This window comes from Mixophyes fleayi, chromosome 3 (genome assembly GCF_038048845.1).
Source record: "Mixophyes fleayi isolate aMixFle1 chromosome 3, aMixFle1.hap1, whole genome shotgun sequence".
NCBI classification, from domain to species: domain Eukaryota; kingdom Metazoa; phylum Chordata; class Amphibia; order Anura; family Limnodynastidae; genus Mixophyes; species Mixophyes fleayi.
This window is the reverse complement of record NC_134404.1, coordinates 9,726,343-9,750,610: the sequence shown is the minus strand read 5'-3', so window position 1 is coordinate 9,750,610 and position 24,268 is coordinate 9,726,343. Positions and strand designations below refer to the sequence as shown.

The 24,268-nt window shown below is 48.3% G+C and overlaps 1 protein-coding gene across 6 annotated transcripts in view; it reads right to left on the bottom strand.

Annotated features, from left to right (window-relative positions):
* DTNB (dystrobrevin beta) overlaps positions 1 to 24,268 on the bottom strand; it is a 145,820-nt gene that overhangs the window by 81,614 nt on the left and 39,938 nt on the right. For all 6 annotated transcript variants that reach the window (XR_012689508.1, XR_012689507.1, XM_075201085.1 and 3 more), the window contains exons 4-8: positions 19,411 to 19,624; positions 17,889 to 17,974; positions 15,495 to 15,649; positions 9,101 to 9,206; positions 3,853 to 4,019 (exon numbers count right to left, since the gene is read on the bottom strand). Coding sequence is in view for 4 of the 6 variants with exons in the window: in XM_075201085.1 (XP_075057186.1) it covers positions 3,853 to 4,019; positions 9,101 to 9,206; positions 15,495 to 15,649; positions 17,889 to 17,974; positions 19,411 to 19,624 (728 nt within the window). In the remaining 2 variants the exon portion in view is untranslated. The remainder of the gene's footprint in view (positions 1 to 3,852; positions 4,020 to 9,100; positions 9,207 to 15,494; positions 15,650 to 17,888; positions 17,975 to 19,410; positions 19,625 to 24,268) is intronic.

Here is a 24,268-nt window from a genome sequence, read left to right as displayed (position 1 = left end):
AAAACCTGTGTTGTGAAGGGACAAATTGTCAGTTTCTTGGGGATCAATCTAATTGAAGGACTGTCCATCTTTTCTGCCTGCCCCAGGCATACAGATTATTATATGTAAGTGATGCTCTGTACTTTCATCCCATTTGATTTTATAACTGTTTGCAATTTTTTATTTGTATGTCAAATCTTTATCTAATTGTTTTTTTATTATGTGCAAACATCGTACTTTTTGTATATTAAATCTAAAATGTAATAGTTCTGTCCTTATTGCTTTAGACAAATCCATTGCCTGTTAAGGAGAGACAGATTGCTTGGCTGGATTAACTCTTTAGAAACCAGTGTGTGAAGGGTTAACTGTTTAGCTACCAGAGCACAGAGTGTGCGCAATTGGATAATTAAGTCATAGGTTTGCTATGGGCCTTATACGTAGCTGATGGCAGTTACTGTGGAGCCTGCGTCTGTTGGGAAAAGGACCAACGAAATCTGTAGCCTTAGAGAGAGGTGAGTGTGAGGTTTAGGCTGGAATCCTGTGTGTTCACTTACAGTAAGTTTCCAAGTCACGAGTGCGCAGAGGGCGGTTTGTGACAGATGAAGGGGTCCAGGAGCGGTTTCCTGACAAAATAGACTTTCATCCTGTGTCTTAGAGAGATAGGAAACCTAACAGCAAGTAATGTAATTTAGGAAAACACAGATTGATGTCAATTTTGTTAAGTTTAAATTAAAGTGTATTTAAATCCAAGTTTAGAGAACATATTACATCCTGATACTAATCATTGAATGTGATCTCTCAGACCGGTGGTAGTTATTTCTACGACTTCCATAACACTGACACTATTTACCCTGATATCCTGATCACGAAACTATTATTCTTGACATCTTCCTATTCCCGACTGTTGAAAAAGCTGAATTGCAAGTGTTTCCATCCACGCACAGTGGGGCACTATTATTGAGGAGGAAGTGCAAGTATGCGTCGGCAGGACAATGTAGAAGGATTACTAGAAACTATTGTCTTGTTGGCGCGTACTTGCATTGTCCCCTTCACGTCACCAATAAGTGTCGCGCTTACAACTGACGTCAATCTGTGTGCCGCACTGTGCGTGGGTGGAAATACTTTGCAATTCAGCTTTTTCAACAGTCGGGAATAAGAAGATGCCGGGGATAACAGTTTCGTGATCAGGATGTCAGGGTAAGTAGTGTCCGTGCTATCATCATCGAAATTTAGTACTCAACCCTCTCGGACTTTGTGGTGCCAAATAGGAAAGGGGGCTGGTTTATCCACTGTTAACATGTGTCAGAAACAGTATTTAGAGAGCTCTGTTTGGCCATGTAATGTATTATACCATCTGTACTTCTGGATTATCACTCGTACCTCCAACTAGTATGTATGTAATAGTCCTTGTAAGGCCTGGAAAAGTCAGTGAATATCGGCGAGTAGCAGATTAATACATTTACCCCTAGATATGACTCACATGCTCTCTCCCTCCTTTGCAGGCTGCCATGTTGGGAGGGAGGGCCTTCCCTAACAGCACAGAATGACTGACAGCTTGGCATACAGAAATGCACTGTGTGGATTGGCTGACTTACAAAAGGGCGGAGTTAGTGATGGTACAGCAAATCTGCAGTGTTAGGTGTTTGACCTATCTCTGATCCCACAAGCACACACCCCAATGATGTTGGAGGAGCTTCAGTTGTGTGTAATGAAGTGGGACAGTGATACTGAAAGCACAGGGTATTATAAACACCTGGGGCAGGATAACGCAGGGTAGTGTACAGACACCGGGGCAGGATAACGCAGGGTAGTATACAGACACCAGGATAACGCAGGATAGTATACAGACACTGGGCCAGGATAACGCAGGGTAGTATACAGACACTGGGGCAGGATAACGCAGGGTAGTATACAGACACCAGGATAACGCAGGATAGTATACAGACACTGGGCCAGGATAACGCAGGGTAGTATACAGACACTGGGGCAGGATAACGCAGGGTAGTATACAGAAACTGCAGGACAACAGAGGGTAGTATACAGACACTGGGGCAGGATAACGCAGGGTAGTATACAGACACTGGGGCAGGATAACGCAGGATAGTATACAGACACCAGGATAACGCAGGATAGTATACAGACACTGGGCCAGGATAACGCAGGGTAGTATACAGACACTGGGGCAGGATAACGCAGGGTAGTATACAGAAACTGCAGGATAACACAGGGTAGTATACAGACACTGGGGCAGGATAACGCAGGGTAGTATACAGACACTGGGGCAGGATAACGCAGGATAGTATACAGACACCAGGATAACGCAGGATAGTATACAGACACTGGGGCAGGATAACGCAGGGTAGTATACAGAAACTGCAGGATAACACAGGGTAGTATACAGACACTGGGCCAGGATAACGCAGGGTAGTATACAGACACTGGGGCAGGATAACGCAGGATAGTATACAGACACCGGGGCAGGATAACGCAGGATAGTATACAGACACCAGGATAACGCAGGATAGTATACAGACACTGGGGCAGGATAACGCAGGGTAGTATACAGAAACTGCAGGATAACACAGGGTAGTATACAGACACTGGGGCAGGATAACGCAGGGTAGTATACAGACACTGCAGGATAACGCAGGGTAGTATACAGACACCAGAATAACGCAGGGTAGTATACAGACACTGGGGCAGGATAACGCAGGGTAGAATACAGACACTGGGGCAGGATAACGCAGGGTAGTATACAGAAACTGCAGGACAACAGAGGGTAGTATACAGACACTGGGGCAGGATAACGCAGGGTAGTATACAGACACTGGGGCAGGATAACGCAGGATAGTATACAGACACCAGGATAACGCAGGATAGTATACAGACACTGGGCCAGGATAACGCAGGGTAGTATACAGACACTGGGGCAGGATAACGCAGGGTAGTATACAGAAACTGCAGGATAACACAGGGTAGTATACAGACACTGGGGCAGGATAACGCAGGGTAGTATACAGACACTGGGGCAGGATAACGCAGGATAGTATACAGACACCAGGATAACGCAGGATAGTATACAGACACTGGGGCAGGATAACGCAGGGTAGTATACAGAAACTGCAGGATAACACAGGGTAGTATACAGACACTGGGCCAGGATAACGCAGGGTAGTATACAGACACTGGGGCAGGATAACGCAGGATAGTATACAGACACCGGGGCAGGATAACGCAGGATAGTATACAGACACCAGGATAACGCAGGATAGTATACAGACACTGGGGCAGGATAACGCAGGGTAGTATACAGAAACTGCAGGATAACACAGGGTAGTATACAGACACTGGGGCAGGATAACGCAGGGTAGTATACAGACACTGCAGGATAACGCAGGGTAGTATACAGACACCAGAATAACGCAGGGTAGTATACAGACACTGGGGCAGGATAACGCAGGGTAGAATACAGACACTGGGGCAGGATAACACAGGGTAGTAGACAGACACTGGGGCAGGATAACGCAGGGTAGTAGACAGACACTGGGGCAGGATAACGCAGGGTAGTATACAGACACTGGGGCAGGATAACGCAGGGTAGTATACAGACACTGGGGCAGGATAACGCAGGGTAGTATACAGACACTGGGGCAGGATAACGCAGGGTAGTATACAGACACTGGGGCAGGATAACGCAGGGTAGTATACAGACACCGGGGCAGGATAACGCAGGGTAGTATACAGACACCAGGATAACGCAGGGTAGTATACAGACACCAGGCAGGATAATGCAGGGTAGTATACAGACACCAGGGCAGATAACGCAGGGTATTACAGACACCGGTTGCAGAATACAGAGAACATGTTAGTTACCCAGGACGAATGCTCCTTCATCTGATGCTGGTTGCTGTGCGGACCGTTGGCGTGACCCCGCCAGAAACAGTTCTGACAAAGCTGGTAACTGTGGCACTGCTGGCAGCGGTAGCGGAAACCCATCATACTTTCACACCGACAGAAGGAACATTCCACAGGGTGGAAGACTGCAGAGCGAGAGAGAGAGAGAAGGGTTAAACACATCTAATGTAATATTACATTTAAAGCCCATAAAAATAAAGCATATGGCCACGTGGAAACTTAGGTGCAAGGTCAAACAAATTTCTTCCAAACCACAATCAGAATGACAAAACGAGACCAAGCACAAGTAGAACAAAAAAATGCAAGGGTGGAAAAAAGAGATTGAGGGTAAGATCAATTGTGGAAGAGATAATGTAGGATGACATCAAAGGAGGAGTAGAGGGAATGTAGAGTCACGTCCGAGTGGAGAAGAGAGAATGTAGAGTCATGTCCGGGTGGAGAAGAGAGAGTGTAGAGTCACGTCCGAGTGGAGAAGAGAGAATGTAGAGTCATGTCCGGGTGGAGAAGAGAGAATGTAGGGTCACGTCCGAGTGGAGAAGAGAGAATGTAGAGTCATGTCCGGGTGGAGAAGAGAGAGTGTAGAGTCACGTCCGAGTGGAGAAGAGAGAATGTAGAGTCACGTCCATTGTGAAGAAGAGAGAATGTAGGGTCACATCCATTGTGAAGAAGAGAGAATGTAGGGTCACGTCTGGGTGGAGAAGAGAGAATGTAGGGTCACATCCATTGTGAAGAAGAGAGAATGTAGGGTCACATCCATTGTGAAGAAGAGAGAATGTAGAGTCATGTCCGGGTGGAGAAGAGAGAGTGTAGAGTCACATCCATTGTGAAGAAGAGAGAATGTAGGGTCACATCCATTGTGAAGAAGAGAGAATGTAGGGTCACATCCATTGTGGAGAAGAGATAATGTAGGGTCACATCCATTGTGGAGAAGAGATAATGTAGGGTCACGTCCATTGTGAAGAAGAGAGAATGTAGAGTCATGTCCGGGTGGAGAAGAGAGAGTGTAGAGTCACATCCATTGTGAAGAAGAGAGAATGTAGGGTCACATCCATTGTGAAGAAGAGAGAATGTAGGGTCACATCCATTGTGAAGAAGAGAGAATGTAGGGTCACGTCTGGGTGGAGAAGAGAGAATGTAGGGTCACATCCATTGTGAAGAAGAGAGAATGTAGGGTGACATCCATTGTGAAGAAGAGAGAATGTAGGGTCACGTCTGGGTGGAGAAGAGAGAATGTAGGGTCACATCCATTGTGAAGAAGAGAGAATGTAGGGTCACATCCATTGTGAAGAAGAGAGAATGTAGGGTCACGTCTGGGTGGAGAAGAGAGAATGTAGGGTCACATCCATTGTGAAGAAGAGAGAATGTAGGGTCACGTCCGGGAGGAGAAGAGATAATGTAGGGTCACGTCCATTGGGGAGAAGAGAGAATGTAGGGTCACGCCCGGGTGGAGAAGAGAGAATGTAGGGTCACGTCCAGGTGGAGAAGAGAGAATGTAGGGTCACGTCCGGGAGGAGAAGAGATAATGTAGGGTCACGTCCATTGGGGAGAAGAGAGAATGTAGGGTCACATCCATTGTGAAGAAGAGAGAATGTAGGGTCACGTCCGGGAGGAGAAGAGATAATGTAGGGTCACGTCCATTGGGGAGAAGAGAGAATGTAGGGTCACGTCCAGGTGGAGAAGAGAGAATGTAGGGTCACATCCATTGTGAATAAGAGAGAATGTAGGGTCAGGTCCGGGTGGAGAAGAGAGAATGTAGGGTCACATCCATTGTGAATAAGAGAGAATGTAGGGTCAGGTCCGGGTGGAGAAGAGAGAATGTGTCACTCACCGGACTGTGAGTGCTTCTTCCCGTATGTTTAGGAACCGTGGCCGTCCACCATCCTGAGGGTCTGCGCATGCGCAGCCCTTTCAAACCCTTCAGTACCTGTTCCTTTAACTTAATTGGCTGATCAGGCAACACTCCCCATATTAAGCACCTGTGGTCAATACCACGTTGCCTGATCTTGGAGTCATTCCCCATGAGCCTCTGAAGGTGTTCCTGTGTTTCCTCGTGTATTCAGCGCTGCTGATTCCTGTGGTTTCCAGACCACTTCTACTCCAGTGGTTTCCAGACCACTTCAACCCTCCTGTGTTTCATCGTGACTGTTAGCTGATTCCTATCCGCTGCCTCCGTGCACTACAGTCTTCAGACCACTTCAACCCGCCTGTGTTTCATCGTGACTGTTAGCTGATTCCTATCCGCTGCCTCCGTGCACTACAGTCTTCAGACCACTTCAACTCTGCTGTGTGTCATCGTGACTGTTAGCTGATTCCTATCCGCTGCCTCCGTGCACTACAGTCCTCAGACCACTTCAACCCGCCTGTGTTTCATCGTGACTGTTTGGCTGATTCCTATCTGCTGCCTCCGTGCGCTTCAGTCTTCAGCTCATCTCATCTCTCCCGTGTTTCCTCGAGACTGCTACAACTGATTCCTATCCGCTGCTCTCCGTGCTCAACAGTTCCAGCTCAGCTCTGCTCTCCCGTGTTTCATCGTGGCTGCACCTGCTGGTTGCTATCCGCTACCTCCGTGTACCTGCAGAGTCCTGCTGGCTGCTACTCCTCAGCTCTACTTGTCTCTACAACAGCTGATCCGCTCTCCGTGCTTCTCAGTGTTCCTGCTGGTCTCTACTCGCCAGTCTGCATCGGATCTGCGCCTCACTGCTTTCATCTCGTCTAGACCATCGATACTCGTCAGGGTCCTCCAGGAGTCCAGTTCTACATACTACTGCTTCCTGAGTATTTGTTCCCCTGCTGGTCTACCTACCTGTGCGCTGCACCTACTTGATTACCGCTTCACCCTCCAGGGACTTCGCATCCTGCCGGCCTCCAGCCGTTCAGGTATCTCTGCACTCCTGTCTGACAGCCTGCTCCTGAACCACGGTATGCATACTTCTCATTGACTGTGCTGGTGTATTGCATATCTTGCTGGACTGAGTTGTTCTCCTCTGGAGTTTACTATCCGCTGAGACTATTGCCATCATTGACTGTGTTATCTTTTGCCCGGATTGTTTCTGTGACTTTCTATAATTGCTGTGCTGTTCAGTCATTACTATATTGTGCATGTCATTGTGGATCAAGTTCTAGGTGCCCGTGTATCTTCTGTATTGCAGTCTCTCCCCGTGCTCCTCCTCACATATATATTCAGTGGTACAACTTGCTAGAGGCAGACCACTGATCCCTGTTTCCTGTGTCACCTGTTCCAGTATCCTCTCACATAGCAGTGGTACAACTTGCTAACGCAGACCACTGACTCCCCGGATACCTCCACTTGGATTCCATTCCTTCACCCAGACAGCGGTACAACTTGCTAACCGCAGACCGCTGACTCTCATCACCTCCTCGTTTCTGTTGGACATTCCTCCTCACTATAGCAGTGGTACAACTTGCTACCGCAGACCACTGACTACCCTCACGTGTCCTTTGTCCATACAGTTCCTTGTGTATTACTACATATATATTACCAGTGCTGCTAGTCATAGACTTTCCTGAGCATCTCTGTCATCTGCTGTTTCCTGGTCCGTGATCACCCTGCTACCAGAGTACCATATTACCACCTATACTGCTCTGGTAAGCTTATCACCTGGTGATCCCTGGGTAAAGACTCCTAGTGCCCGTGACAGAATGTAGGGTCACATCCATTGTGAATAAGAGAGAATGTAGGGTCAGGTCCGGGTGGAGAAGAGAGAATGTAGGGTCACATCCATTGTCAAGAAGAGAGAATGTAGGGTCACGTCCGGGTGAAGAAGAGAGAATGTAGGGTCACATCTGGGAGGAGAAGAGATAATGTAGGGTCACGTCCATTGGGGAGAAGAGAGAATGTAGGGTCACGCCCGGGTGGAGAAGAGAGAATGTAGGGTCACGTCCAGGTGGAGAAGAGAGAATGTAGGGTCACATCCATTGTGAATAAGAGAGAATGTAGGGTCAGGTCCGGGTGGAGAAGAGAGAATGTAGAGTCACATCCATTGTGAAGAAGAGAGAATGTAGAGTCACGTCCAATGTGGAGAAGAGAGTGTGTAAGGTCATGTCCATTGTGGAAGAGAGAGAATGTAGAGTCACGTTTATTGTGGAAAAGAGAGAATGTAGGTTCATGTCCATTGTGGAGAAGAGAGGATGTAAGGTCATGTCCATTGTGGAAAAGAAAGAATGTAGAGACACATCCATTGTGGAAAAGAGAGAGAATGCAGAGTCACGTTGATTGTGGAAGAGAGAGAAGGTACGGTCACGTCCATTGTGGAGAAGAGAGAATGTAGGGTCACGTCCATTGTGGAAGAGAGAGAATGTACAGTCACGTCCATTGGGGAGAAGAGAGAATGTAGGATCACGTCCATTGTGGAGAGGAGAGCATGTAGAGTCACGTCCATTGTGGAGAAGAGAGATTGTAGGGTCACGTCCATTGTGGAAAAGAGAAAGAATGCAGAGTCACGTCCATTGTGGAAAAGAGAGAAGGTACGGTCACGTCCATTGTGAAGAAGAGAGAATGTACAGTCACGTCCATCGGGGAGAAGAGAGAATGTAGGGTCACATCCATTGTGGAGAGGAGAGAATGTAGAGTCACGTCCATTGTGGAGAAGAGAGATCGTAGAGTCACGTCCATTGTGGAGAAGACAGAATGCAGAGACACATCCAGGTAGGAGAGAACATAGGGTCATATCCACAGTGAAGAAAAGAGAATGTAGAGTCACGTCCATGGTGGAGAAGAGAGAATACAGGTTCACATCCAGGATAGAAAAGAGAGAACAGAGTGTCACGTCTATGGTGGAGAAGAGATAATAGGGGACAAAAGTCCAGAGTGAAAACAATATATTACATATATAACCACTATTCAGTTTCAAACAGAACTAACTATAGTTAGCATTTGATCAGCAGGAGAATGTTCTGGTTTTCACTGTAAATTACATGTACAATACACAATGTTATAGAACCAACTCTTATTATTTGCTTTACAGATTTTTCCATAAGAAATACAATGCAACAATACGGGTGGGTCCAAATCTATCAGACATTGTAATGGAATATCCCAGGAATCAGACAGCAGACGGGCGTATAACCAGTAATTGTCAGTTATCACGGAGATTTATCTTAGAATAGAAGTCATTAGTTTGTGGGCTCACTCACTACACTATCGGAAGAACCCATATAACACAACTCAGATACATCGGATACTCACCATTTTCTACATGAGCAAGTCTATGCATTAGAGGTAACCAGACAAGGCACTGGGGAGGGGGGTCAGCCGTTAATGTGTCTAAAAACATGTTCAGCGCAATCTTCTTCTGCAAAACATGAATTCAACAGGTCAGTTTAATGGTGGGATGTTATTCACAGAAATACAGACAGAGCTGTGTGGCTTATAAGAGAGACAGGACACAATTAGAGGGCACAAGTCATGTCTAGTCTGATACGTCGTTCCTTTACAGATATGTATATTAACCAGTCTATAACCACCCTGTGTCATACATCCCAGGAAAACTAATATGGTGTAGAAATGTCACACGCACAAATCCCTCATGTCCCCCATGAAAAGAGATCCCAGGACTAAGGCTGCTGTGAGGGAACTGAAGAATAAAGTTGTTTCTGGTGATGGTCTAGGGATGGGTTTCTCATTTTATGACGGATTGTAATTGTACATTGAAATAAATATCCATGACATTGGTGAATAATGTAAAGCAAGACATTGATGGTAATTGAGGATTGTGATTGATGTTTATGAATGGTCAACGATCCTCCACGGAGCCTCTAGTGAAGCTCATGGTGACTCCGGTGGAACCAGTCTCTCCGTGTGGAGGCCTACCAGATTGGTTTTCTAATTGTATAGATTAGATTTTGTGAGAGTCTTATAAGCATTGATACAACACTGTGGCTGTTAATGGTACTTATAGGGACGGGTACTGACGGAGTACCTTGTGGGGTTCGGAGTCACAGACTTTACCCGATGCAATGTGAGGGATGTCCATGGTGAGCTATATTAATGGGTGACAGATACACTCCATTGTACCGGTCTGTTATCATGGTCATAGATCTGTGATTGGATCAGCTGGAGATTTGTGGTTTCTATACACTTTTTACCAATGGAGATCATTGCTGTTACTTTAGTGGACATTTGATTTGCATAAATCTTTAAAGTTGGCTGCTCTATCTTGTGTAAGTCGCCATTAATGGACCTTGGTTGTCCGTTAACAATCCACAGGTTCGTGACATAGGCCGGAACCGATAGGTTCAGCTTCTGCCCTCCCGATCACACAATGTAAGCACGCTGCTCAGAGAGCAGGAGCCACCCAGCACATCCACGTTTACTTTAGTAGTACAGGGAAGGCCCACGTCAAATCTCCTGTTATACCAACACTATAAGCTGCAGTGCAGCCGCATGTACGCTGTTATCACAGGCTGACAGAGTCAGTATGCAGGGGATATATGAACAAACCTCCACTCACATCAAAGGGTCTCCCTAATATACAGTGACAGTGGATATAAAGGGTCTGCACACCCTTACTGACGTTGCAGGGGTCTGTGATGTAAAGCCTGGGGTGACTGAATGTATATTTCTTCAATCTGTAGACAGGATTGGACGTTCTGTGAGCGATGGCTTCCGCCCTGCCACCCTAACCCACAGCTCAGACATGGGAGACTATAGTCAGGCGGAGGCAGTGACTGCCCTGATCAGTGTTCTACCCGTCCTGTCATCATAATCAGAGGGACGTCCTGATCTTGCCATGTCCCTTCTGTGACACACTGATTTATACCCCTCTCCTGATTGGTACCTTCCAACCATGAGATCCAGTAGATGTTCTGATCGCTCCCTGAGGACCACGGCTGTCCCAGTAACACTGCCGGGGGATCCTACAGGAACAGCTGATCACTGTCCCAGTAACACTGCTGGGGGATCCTACAGGAACAGCTGATCACTGTCCCAGTAACACTGCTGGGGGATCCTACAGGAACAGCTGATCACTGTCCCAGTAACACACTGCAGGGGGATCCTACAGGAACAGCTGATCACTGTCCCAGTAACACTGCAGGGAGATCCTACAGGAACAGCTGATCACTGTCCCAGTAACACACTGCAGGGAGATCCTACAGGAACAGCTGATCCCTGTCCCAGTAACACACTGCAGGGAGATCCTACAGGAACAGCTGATCACTGTCCCAGTAACACTGCCGGGAGCTCCTACAGGAACAGCTGATCACTGTCCCAGTAACACACTGCAGGGAGATCCTACAGGAACAGCTGATCACTGTCCCAGTAACACTGCAGGGAGATCCTACAGGAACAGCTGATCACTGTCCCAGTAACACACTGCAGGGAGATCCTACAGGAACAGCTGATCACTGTCCCAGTAACACACTGCAGGGAGATCCTACAGGAACAGCTGATCACTGTCCCAGTAACACACTGCAGGGAGATCCTACAGGAACAGCTGATCACTGTCCCTGTAACACTGCCGGGAGCTCCTACAGGAACAGCTGATCACTGTCCCAGTAACACACTGCTGGGAGATCCTACAGGAACAGCTGATCACTGTCCCAGTAACACTGCTGGGGGATCCTACAGGAACAGCTGATCACTGTCCCAGTAACACACTGCAGGGGGATCCTACAGGAACAGCTGATCACTGTCCCAGTAACACTGCAGGGAGCTCCTACAGGAACAGCTGATCACTGTCCCAGTAACACACTGCAGGGAGATCCTACAGGAACAGCTGATCACTGTCCCAGTAACACTGCCGGGGGATCCTACAGGAACAGCTGATCACTGTCCCAGTAACACTGCTGGGAGATCCTACAGGAACAGCTGATCACTGTCTCAGTAACACACTGCAGGGAGATCCTACAGGAACAGCTGATCACTGTCCCAGTAACACTGCCGGGGGATCCTACAGGAACAGCTGATCACTGTCCCAGTAACACACTGCCGGGAGATCCTACAGGAACAGCTGATCACTGTCCCAGTAACACACTGCAGGGAGATCCTACAGGAACAGCTGATCACTGTCCCAGTAACACAGCCGGGGGATCCTACAGGAACAGCTGATCACTGTCCCAGTAACACAGCCGGGGGATCCTACAGGAAGAGCTGATCACTGTCCCAGTAACACACTGCAGGGAGATCCTACAGGAACAGCTGATCACTGTCCCAGTAACACACTGCCGGGGGATCCTACAGGAAGAGCTGATCACTGTCCCAGTAACACACTGCAGGGAGATCCTACAGGAACAGCTGATCACTGTCCCAGTAACACTGCCGGGAGATCCTACAGGAACAGCTGATCACTGTCCCAGTAACACTGCTGGGGGATCCTACAGGAAGAGCTGATCACTGTCCCAGTAACACACTGCAGGGAGATCCTACAGGAACAGCTGATCACTGTCCCAGTAACACACTGCCGGGGGATCCTACAGGAAGAGCTGATCACTGTCCCAGTAACACACTGCTGGGAGATCCTACAGGAACAGCTGATCACTGTCCCAGTAACACACTGCCGGGGGATCCTACAGGAAGAGCTGATCACTGTCCCAGTAACACACTGCATGGAGATCCTACAGGAACAGCTGATCACTGTCCTAGTAACACTGCAGGGAGATCCTACAGGAAGAGCTGATCACTGTCCCAGTAACACACTGCATGGAGATCCTACAGGAACAGCTGATCACTGTCCTAGTAACACTGCAGGGAGATCCTACAGGAACAGCTGATCACTGTCCTAGTAACACACTGCAGGGAGATCCTACAGGAACAGCTGATCACTGTCCTAGTAACACACTGCAGGGAGATCCTACAGGAACAGCTGATCACTGTCCCAGTAACACACTGCTGGGAGATCCTACAGGAACAGCTGATCACTGTCCCAGTAACACTGCTGGGGGATCCTACAGGAACAGCTGATCACTGTCCCAGTAACACACTGCAGGGGGATCCTACAGGAACAGCTGATCACTGTCCTAGTAACACTGCAGGGAGATCCTACAGGAACAGCTGATCACTGTCCTAGTAACACACTGCAGGGAGATCCTACAGGAACAGCTGATCACTGTCCTAGTAACACACTGCAGGGAGATCCTACAGGAACAGCTGATCACTGTCCCAGTAACACTGCCGGGGGATCCTACAGGAACAGCTGATCACTGTCCCAGTAACACTGCCGGGGGATCCTACAGGAACAGCTGATCACTGTCCCAGTAACACACTGCAGGGAGATCCTACAGGAACAGCTGATCACTGTCCCAGTAACACTGCTGGGAGATCCTACAGGAACAGCTGATCACTGTCCCAGTAACACTGCCGGGGGATCCTACAGGAACAGCTGATCACTGTCCCAGTAACACTGCCGGGGGATCCTACAGGAACAGCTGATCACTGTCCCAGTAACACACTGCAGGGAGATCCTACAGGAACAGCTGATCACTGTCCCAGTAACACTGCCGGGGGATCCTACAGGAACAGCTGATCACTGTCCCAGTAACACACTGCCGGGGGATCCTACAGGAAGAGCTGATCACTGTCCCAGTAACACTGCTGGGAGATCCTACAGGAACAGCAGATCACTGTCCCAGTAACACTGCCGGGAGATTCTACAGTAACAGCTGATCACTGTCCCAGTAACACACTGCAGGGAGATCCTACAGGAACAGCTGATCACTGTCCCAGTAACACACTGCAGGGAGATCCTACAGGAACAGCTGATCACTGTCCCAGTAACACTGCCGGGGGATCCTACAGGAACAGCTGATCACTGTCCCAGTAACACACTGCAGGGAGATCCTACAGGAACAGCTGATCACTGTCCCAGTAACACACTGCAGGGAGATCCTACAGGAACAGCTGATCACTGTCCCAGTAACACACTGCAGGGAGATCCTACAGGAACAGCTGATCACTGTCCCAGTAACACTGCCGGGGGATCCTACAGGAACAGCTGATCACTGTCCCAGTAACACACTGCAGGGAGATCCTACAGGAACAGCTGATCACTGTCCCAGTAACACACTGCAGGGAGATCCTACAGGAACAGCTGATCACTGTCCCAGTAACACACTGCTGGGAGATCCTACAGGAACAGCTGATCACTGTCCCAGTAACACACTGCAGGGAGATCCTACAGGAACAGCTGATCACTGTCCCAGTAACACTGCCGGTAGATCCTACAGGAACAGCTGATGACTGTCCCAGTAACACACTGCCGGGGGATCCTACAGGAACAGCTGATCACTGTCCTTGCGGAAGGTGGATGATAATTCCCTTTAACATGATTTTGAATGTGAGTAGTTAACTCTGAACACAGCTACAATAAAGGTGTGATCACTTATGCAACCAGCATATTGTAGAATTTTTATGTCCACTTCTTTCTCCTAACGTCTATTTGTTTTTCATCTGAATTGTGTTGGTTACAAGGTGACCGTAAGGCGGAGAAGGGTCTCATGACATCTGCATTTCAGGGTGTGTAGACTTTTTAGATCCACTGTACATGTGAAACCTTGGACCCTCATATCAAGCGGCTCTGCAGCACCGTTTTATTTTATTCACTTTGTTACACTCAGATATTGTATTATTTATTCATTATCACATTAATATAGATTCTATATAACCATTCACATCCCAGTGGCACTAACAATCTTACGGGTAATATACCCAGAAATGGGGACATGAAGTGCCCAATGATTGCTGATCAATGTCTATAGGGTACTAAACTCCTCACACCCCCCGTGTCATGTGACTTGTCTGTCCGGTTCCCACACTGTACAGAACGTACCCGACTGCTCACTATACAACACTGTCACTACCATGGCCTGTAACCTGATTACACTGGGCTTTGTCCCAACACCAGCTGTGGGCAGCACGGTGGCTCAGTGGTTAGCACTTCTGCCTCACAGCACTGGGGTCATGAGTTTGATTCCTGACCACGGCCTTATCTGTGAGGAGTTTGTATGTTCTCCCCGTGTTTGCGTGGGTTTCCTCCGGGTGCTCCGGTTTCCTCCCACACTCCAAAAACATACTGGTAGGTTAATTGGCTGCTATTTAAAATTGACCTTAGCCTCTTTCGATCTGTGTGTCTATGTTAGGGGATTTAGACTGTAAGCTCCAATGGGGCAGGGACTGATGCGAGTGAGTTCTCTGTACAGCGCTGCGGATTTAGTGGCACTATATAAATAACTGATGATGTAGATGAATTCTAAGCTAGCCTGGGCCCCCACATGAAAGCATTACACGCCAGTCTGTGCCACCCGAAAACGTATTACAAGCCAGCCCGTGTCACACAGTAATGTATTACACGTCAGCCCGTGTCACACAATAATGTATTACACGCCAGCCCGTGTCACACAATAATGTATTACACGTCAGCCCGTGTCACACAATGTATTACACCCCAGCCCGGGTTCCCCACCAATTACATACCAGACTTTCGCACCCACAAATGATACTGCACCCGGCCTGCAACACCAGTCTGCCTGGTGCTCCCGTGTGACCGGAGACTTGTAACACCCGGATATATCTCAGCAGGTGGAGCATTATCCCATACATACAGGGATCACACTGATAGTTTATAACACTATAATCTCCGCCCTACCTGCGGTGTGAAGCACGATCGCACAGAGTGCTCAGTGTACCCAAACGAGGGGCCCTCAAACACCGTCGTCGGCAGCTTCAACACTTCCCTCAGGAACTGGTCGAACTTAGCGAAGACCATGCAGCCGCTGGAGTCCGACACTTGGGAGAAGATATCTGGTAGAGGAAGAGAAGAGCGGGGGTTACAGGGGTGACACCACGCACATACAACCTCGCTTCAGTCTCATGTATGATCATAGTCATGTGTAATATGTTAATGATCCCGATTACACACAGACTCGGGGTCAGTACGTGCTGTATACAGAATACCGCTGTGTGCCTATAGGCCCCACCTGTCCCTCCGACGTGTCCGGTCCTCCCATCCCGTGCACAGATTATATGTACATGACACGAAGGACAGAGACTCTCCACGCTCTATATACCCTCAGTCACTACATCTACAGGGGCCCGCACTGAGCATCTCACCCCCGTAAGAGCGTGGACGCTGCATTGGGACTAGCGCAGGGTTTGTACCTCTCACACGGTGACTTACTGGCTGCTCGTGCTGGAGGAGACGGATGAGTGACCAGCTAGGGCCACACTCAGTGCTCTCTGTAGGGAGTGAGCGGCACAGGGTGTACAGGGGGCAGCAGAAGGTGACTCTCCAGCTGTTCTACAAGTCACAAACTTGTCTGCCAGCAATTTAGGGAACAGAAAGTGAAGTGATGAAACGCACCGACCGTTACCTCCGGCTGTAAATGATGATGTTACAGGACGCAGCCCTGTCTGGTGGTCCTGTAATAGTCTTCATCATCATCTGACATCAGCATTGGGAGTATGAACACTACAGAGGGGACAGGACACTGAGCGGTTACATATCCACAGCCGGACGAGCAGGGGGACGTGTGAGGACATGGGATCTGGTGACACAGACGTGGAGCTGCATCCGTCCGCCTGCACGCAGCGCTGGTGTGACGGGAACAGGTTTAGCTGCGCACATCACCTGCGTCTGACACAGTCTATAACATACACAACATTATTACACGTGTTGTCTCCACGTAACCCCCCTTTTAGTCAAAAATACAGAAAAAAGCAAGTTAAATCAATGTAAACGTTGTAGGAGGGTACGAACACACAAATAAATTAAAGTTGTCAGAAGGGAGGGGGGACACATTAAACCTTAAATACACGTACTCTATAAAGTGCCACTGGGAAATCTCCCAAATATCGGAGCAGGAATGTTTTACCAAGAAAGGCTGAGATTTGTGGGGGAACAATTGTGTCCTGTGCACACCACATTACCGGGCAGGTGTAGGCCTGGCTCAGCGGCCGCTAGGACAGAGGACGAGGTTGTTAGGTTTGGATTTAGTGCACTCGCCCACAATCTCGCCAGATGTGTGTTACGTGGTTAGCGGCCAGTGACAGATACACACCGTGCTGGATAGTTATGTCTTGGTGGCAGAGTGATGTTAGTAAGTAGTAAATCCATCTCTACACACCAACCTGACCACAGTTTCTCCAGCAGGGGGCACTAGCCGACTGAAAATGTTCTGGAGTCTAATGGAAGATAAAATACCAATTAAGAGATAATGATGATTTAAGAGAAACCTCTCCTGGCAATGCACATAGTGTAAAGCACAGGTAAGCAACTGGAGCTCTGTGGAACTATAAGTCACAGCATGCCCTAGCAGCCAGTGGCCTGCCGTCCCCTAGACTGTAAGCTCTCAGTAACAGACCCTCTGTCTCATATCTGCTCCTCTTTTTCTACCCGGAATGTACTTAATATGTATATGTGTGATTTATATGTTTCCATTTTTAATTTGTACTTGTGTGATTTGTAACTATGGTAAATTAGTTTTGTGTGATCTGCATGATGACGGTGTGATTTGTGGCACCTCACAGATACACAATGATGGTGACTATATGTTAGAGAGCCCAGACCTGTTCTGGTTGTATCGCTAAACCGGACACTATCTGGCATCATGACAATTAAGAGCATGACGACACGGAAACAAGAGGCTGGCAGAGCTTGCTTGGCCTTGTAATTCCACAACACCACAGGTTTCCAGAGCCTGGTGTACGCTACTAATAAACTAAACTCGGGCTGTATTGTGCAAATATAGATATACAAAGGATTAAATACCAGAGAATACAATGTATAAACAAAGGAACGCATATAGCCATTTCCTCCATGGATCTGACCTGTGATAAACGCTGTATGTCTCTAGTTTATTGTACATATACACACAGAACTGTCCCTAAACTAAGCACACAACAAGTGACTGAAAACAGGCTGTGTACTTGCACATTCCTCCAGCAGAGGGCGCTATATGTACTGTGACCAGCATCCCACCAATCCCACACTGTCTACAAAGAGGAGGCTCCCAGCCCTCCCTTATATTATGTGCAAACTTACATCTCAACTTGTCCAGGATCTTCCCACCAGACATGGTGGCTAAGATGGCTTTCACTGAGAAGACGGTCAGCTTCCCGTGGCCCTCACTGCAACACACAGAGCAGAACACGATCAGCCAGGAAAACGAGATTATGGGTAGTATCAGCAGATACATCTAGCTTGACGGATGTCTGGTCGGAGTATTAATATATATATGTAATTAGAGTAAATAAGCCAGACCAGAAGAGAACAGACTTCAGGATGAGGAAACACCTGAATGGCTGGTGTATAAATGGTATTTCCCAGACAAAGAGGCTTATTACAATACATTTAGGCTGTAGACCATACCCCCCCCTAGCTGACCATATAACACAGCTGGTGGATTCCAGGTACAGGTCACTCTCTGGGATCACCCTAGGATCAGACACTCGGGAGGATCACAAGCCCGGCACACATGAAATGTAATCACCCTCTTACAGGAAGAGGGGACACTTCTTACCCATCAACAATTAAAGATACTTGTTGGTCACTCTAATAAAGAAAGTGTAATATTACTTCTGGTGCATGTTGTAGTGGACATGGTTACAGATGAAGGATTATGTCTGTGACGGCAAGCAGACAGTCAGTGACTGCCAGGAGAGGGAGAGTGTGACAGTCACTGCGAGAGAGAGAGGGAGATAGAGAGACAGAGGGAGAGAGAAAGAGAGGGAGAGTGTGACAGTCACTGAGAGAGAGAGAGGGAGATAGAGAGACAGAGGGAGAGAGAAAGAGAGGGAGAGTGTGACAGTCACTGAAAGAGAGAGAGGGAGATAGAGAGACAGAGGGAGAGAGAGAGAGGGGGAGATAGAGAGACAGTGATAGAGGGAGATAGAGAGACAGAGGGAGAGAGAAAGAGAGGGAGAGTGTGACAGTCACTGCGAGAGAGAGAGGGAGATAGAGAGACAGTGATAGAGGGAGATAGAGAGACAGAGGGAGAGAGAAAGAGAGGGAGAGTGTGACAGTCGCTGCGAGAGAGAGAGGGAGATAGAGAGACAGTGATAGAGGGAGATAGAGAGACAGAGGGAGAGAGAAAGAGAGGGAGAGTGTGACAGTCACTGAAAGAGAGAGAGGGAGATAGAGAGACAGAGGGAGAGAGAGAGAGGGGGAGATAGAGAGACAGTGATAGAGGGAGATAGAGAGACAGAGGGAGAGAGAAAGAGAGGGAGAGTGTGACAGTCGCTGCGAGAGAGAGAGGGAGATAGAGAGACAGTGATAGAGGGAGATAGAGAGACAGAGGGAGAGAGAAAGAGAGGGAGAGTGTGACAGTCACTGAGAGAGAGGGAGATAGAGAGACAGAGGGAGAGAGAAAGAGAGGGAGAGTAAGAGAGAGAGGATAGTGAGTGAAAGAGAGGGACAGTGTGACAGTCACTGAGAGAGAGAGAGGGAGATAGAGAGACAGTGATATAGGGAGATAGAGAGACAGAGGGAGAGAGAAAGAGAGGGAGAGTAAGAGAGAGAGGACAGTGAGAGAAAGAGAGCGAGGTCTTACCCGCTCAGCACTCACCTGTCGTATGCGGCAATCATGAAATTAAGCAGAAGGCTGATGGACTGGTCCACGCTGATCTGGTGGGTGGATGGAAGGCGTTTGTTTAGCTGGTAATAAATGGAGGATATAATGGTTTCTAGCCGAGACACATTGATTTCAGTGTTGTTATCCAGTGTGTTAAGGCCATTGTCACGGAAGGCTTCTATCATATTCCAAATGTCAACTAGGTGGACTGAAAAATAAAGAGAAAGTCTGTAGTCAATGCGGAGACAGAGGAGATCCTGTCAATGCTCATTTCATCTTAGTTAAATCACCAAACGCTGACCCCCCCAGCTTAGTGGTTAGCACTTCTGCCTAACAGCACTAGGGTCATGAGTTCAATTCCCGACCATGTCCTTATCTGTGTGGATTCCCGACCATGTCCTTATCTGTGAGGAGTTTGTATGTTCTCCCCGTGTTTGCGTGGGTTTCCTTGTGTGTGTGTGTGTGTGTGTGTGTGTGTGTGTGTGTGTGTTAGGGTATTTAGATTGTAAGTCCAATGGGGCAGGGACTGATGTGAGTGGTGAGTGAGTTCTCTGTACAGCGCTGCGGAATTAGTGGCGCTATATATAAATAAATGGTGATGATCACTAAAGCGTTCCTACAGGTCACTTGGAAATTCCCAGCTGGCAGTGTATAATGAATGCTACCTACCTAGATCTAGGATTCCTTCTGTCCAGTGCTTTAATCATGTGCGGACCTGGTGATCGAAGAAAAGCCGCAACTTATGGAGATATATCCGTGATCTAGTGATAAAGACGCTATCGCGCTCTAGTGACAGAGACACTGCTGCTTTCAAGTTATAGAGACACTACCGCGTTCTAGTGACACCTCCGTGTTATAGTAACAGAGACATTACCGTGTTCTAGTGACACCTCCGCGCTCTAGTGCCAGAGACACTACCACTTTCAAGTTATAGAGACACTACCGCGTTCTAGCGACAGAGACACTACCGCGCTCTAGCGACAGAGACACTACCGCGTTCTAGCGACAGAGACACTACCGCGTTCTAGCGACAGAGACACTACCGCGCTCTAGCGACAGACACTACCGCGTTCTAGCGACAGAGACACTACCGCGTTCTAGCGACAGAGACACTACCGCGTTCTAGCGACAGAGACACTACCGCGCTCTAGCGACAGAGACACTACCGCGTTCTAGCGACAGAGACACTACCGCGTTCTAGCGACAGAGACACTACCGCGCTCTAGCGACAGACACTACCGCGCTCTAGCGACAGAGACACTACCGCGTTCTAGCGACAGAGACACTACCGTGTTCTAGTGATACCTGTGTTCTATTGATAGAGACACTACCGTGTTCTAGTGACAGAGACACTACCGTGTTCTAGTGACAGAGACACTACCGTGTTCTAGTGACAGAGACACTACCGTGTTCTAGTGACAGAGACACTACCGTGTTCTAGTGATACCTCCGTGTTCTAGTGACAGAGACACTACCGTGTTCTAGTGACAGAGACACTACCGTGTTCTAGTGACAGAGACACTACCGTGTTCTAGTGACAGAGACACTACCGTGGTTCTAGTGATCGAGACACTACCGTGGTTCTAGTGACAGAGACACTACCGTGTTCTAGTGACGGAGACACTACCGTGTTCTGGTGATGGAGACACTACCGTGTTCTAGCGACAGAGACACTACCGCGCTTTAGCGACAGACACTACCGCGCTCTAGCGACAGAGACACTACCGCGTTCTAGCGACAGAAACACTACCGTGTTCTAGCGACATAGACACTACAGTGTTCTAGTGATACCTGTGTTCTATTGATACACTACCGTGTTCTAGTAACAGAGACACTACCGTGTTCTAGTGATACCTCCGTGTTCTAGTGATACCTCCGTGTTCAAGTGATACCTCCGTGTTCAAGTGATACCTCCGTGTTCTAGTGACAGAGACACTACCGTGTTCTATTGATAGAGACACTACCGTGTTCTGGTGACGGAGACACTACCGTGTTCTGGTGAAAGAGACACTACCGTGTTCTGGTGAGAGAGACACTACCGTGTTCTGGTGAGAGAGACACTACCGTGTTCTGGTGAGAGAGACACTACCGTGTTCTGGTGAGAGAGACACTACCGTGTTCTGGTGAGAGAGACACTACAGTGTTCTAGTGACAGAGACACTACCGTCTTCCAGTGACAGAGACACTACCGTGTTCTAGAGACAGAGACACTACAGTGTTCTAGTGATACCTCCGTGTTCAAGTGATACCTCCGTGTTCTAGTGACAGAGACACTACCGTGTTCTATTGATAGAGACACTACCGCGTTCTAGTGACAGAGACACTACCGTGGTTCTAGTGATAGAGACACTACCGTGTTCTAGTGACAGAGACACTACCGCGATCTAGTGACAGAGACACTACCGCGATCTAGTGACAGAGACACTACCGTGTTCTAGTGATACCTTCCTGTTATAGTGACAGAGACACTACCGTGTTCTGGTGAGAGAGACACTACCGTGTTCTGGTGAGAGAGACACTACCGTGTTCTGGTGAGAGAGACACTACAGTGTTCTAGTGACAGAGACACTACCGTCTTCCAGTGACAGAGACACTACCGTGTTCTAGAGACAGAGACACTACAGTGTTCTAGTGATACCTCCGTGTTCAAGTGATACCTCCGTGTTCTAGTGACAGAGACACTACCGTGTTCTATTGATAGAGACACTACCGCGTTCTAGTGACAGAGACACTACCGTGGTTCTAGTGATAGAGACACTACCGTGTTCTAGTGACAGAGACACTACCGCGATCTAGTGACAGAGACACTACCGCGATCTAGTGACAGAGACACTACCGTGTTCTAGTGATACCTTCCTGTTATAGTGACAGAGACACTACCGTGTTCTGGTGACGGAGACACTACCGTGTTCTGGTGACGGAGACACTACCGTGTTCTGGTGACGGAGACACTACCGTGTTCTGGTGACGGAGACACTACCGTGTTCTGGTGACGGAGACACTACCGTGTTCTGGTGACGGAGACACTACCGTGTTCTGGTGACGGAGACACTACCGTGTTCTGGTGATAGAGACACTACCGTGTTCTAGTGACAGAGACACTACCGTGTTCTAGTGACAGAGACACTACCGTGGTTCTAGTGACATAGACACTACCGTGTTCTATAGACAGAGACACTACCGCGTTCTAGTGATACCTCCGTGTTCTATAGACAGAGACACTACCGCGTTCTAGTGATACCTCCCTGTTCTAGTGACATAGACACTACCGTGTTCTAGTGACAGAGACACTACCGTGGTTCTAGTGACAGAGACACTACCGCGTTCTTGTGACATAGACACTACCGTGTTCTATAGACAGAGACACTACCGCGTTCTAGTGATACCTCCGTGTTCTAGTGACATAGACACTACCGTGTTCTATAGACAGAGACACTACCGCGTTCTAGTGATACCTCCGTGTTCTAGTGACATAGACACTACCGTGTTCTATAGACAGAGACTCTACCGCGTTCTAGTGATACCTCTGTGTTCTAGTGACATAGACACTACCGCGTTCTAGTGACAGAGACTCTACCGCGTTCAAGTGACAGAGACACTACCGTGTTCTAGTGACGGAGACACTACCGTGTTCTAGTGACGGAGACACTACCGTGTTCTGGTGATGGAGACACTACCGTGTTCTGGTGATGGAGACACTACCGTGTTCTAGTGACAGAGACACTACCGTATTCTAGTGACAGAGACACTACCGTGTTCTAGTGACAGAGACACTACCGTATTCTAGTGACGGAGACACTACCGTGTTCTAGTGACGGAGACACTACCGTGTTCTGGTGATGGAGACACTACCGTGTTCTAGCGACAGAGACACTACCGCGCTTTAGCGACAGACACTACCGCGCTCTAGCGACAGAGACACTACCGCGTTCTAGCGACAGAAACACTACCGTGTTCTAGCGACATAGACACTACAGTGTTCTAGTGATACCTGTGTTCTATTGATAGAGACACTACCGTGTTCTAGTAACAGAGACACTACCGTGTTCTAGTGATACCTCCGTGTTCTAGTGATACCTCCGTGTTCAAGTGATACCTCCGTGTTCAAGTGATACCTCCGTGTTCAAGTGATACCTCCGTGTTCAAGTGATACCTCCGTGTTTAAGTGATACCTCCGTGTTCTAGTGACAGAGACACTACCGTGTTCTATTGATAGAGACACTACCGTGTTCTGGTGACGGAGACACTACCGTGTTCTGGTGAAAGAGACACTACCGTGTTCTGGTGAGAGAGACACTACCGTGTTCTGGTGAGAGAGACACTACCGTGTTCTGGTGAGAGAGACACTACCGTGTTCTGGTGAGAGAGACACTACCGTGTTCTGGTGAGAGAGACACTACCGTGTTCTGGTGAGAGAGACACTACCGTGTTCTGGTGAGAGAGACACTACCGTGTTCTGGTGAGAGAGACACTACAGTGTTCTAGTGACAGAGACACTACCGTCTTCCAGTGACAGAGACACTACCGTGTTCTAGAGACAGAGACACTACAGTGTTCTAGTGATACCTCCGTGTTCAAGTGATACCTCCGTGTTCTATTGATAGAGACACTACCGCGTTCTAGTGACAGAGACACTACCGTGGTTCTAGTGATAGAGACACTACCGTGTTCTAGTGACAGAGACACTACCGCGATCTAGTGACAGAGACACTACCGTGTTCTAGTGACAGAGACACTACCGCGATCTAGTGACAGAGACACTACCGTGTTCTAGTGATACCTTCCTGTTATAGTGACAGAGACACTACCGTGTTCTGGTGACATAGACACTACCGCGTTCTAGTGACAGAGA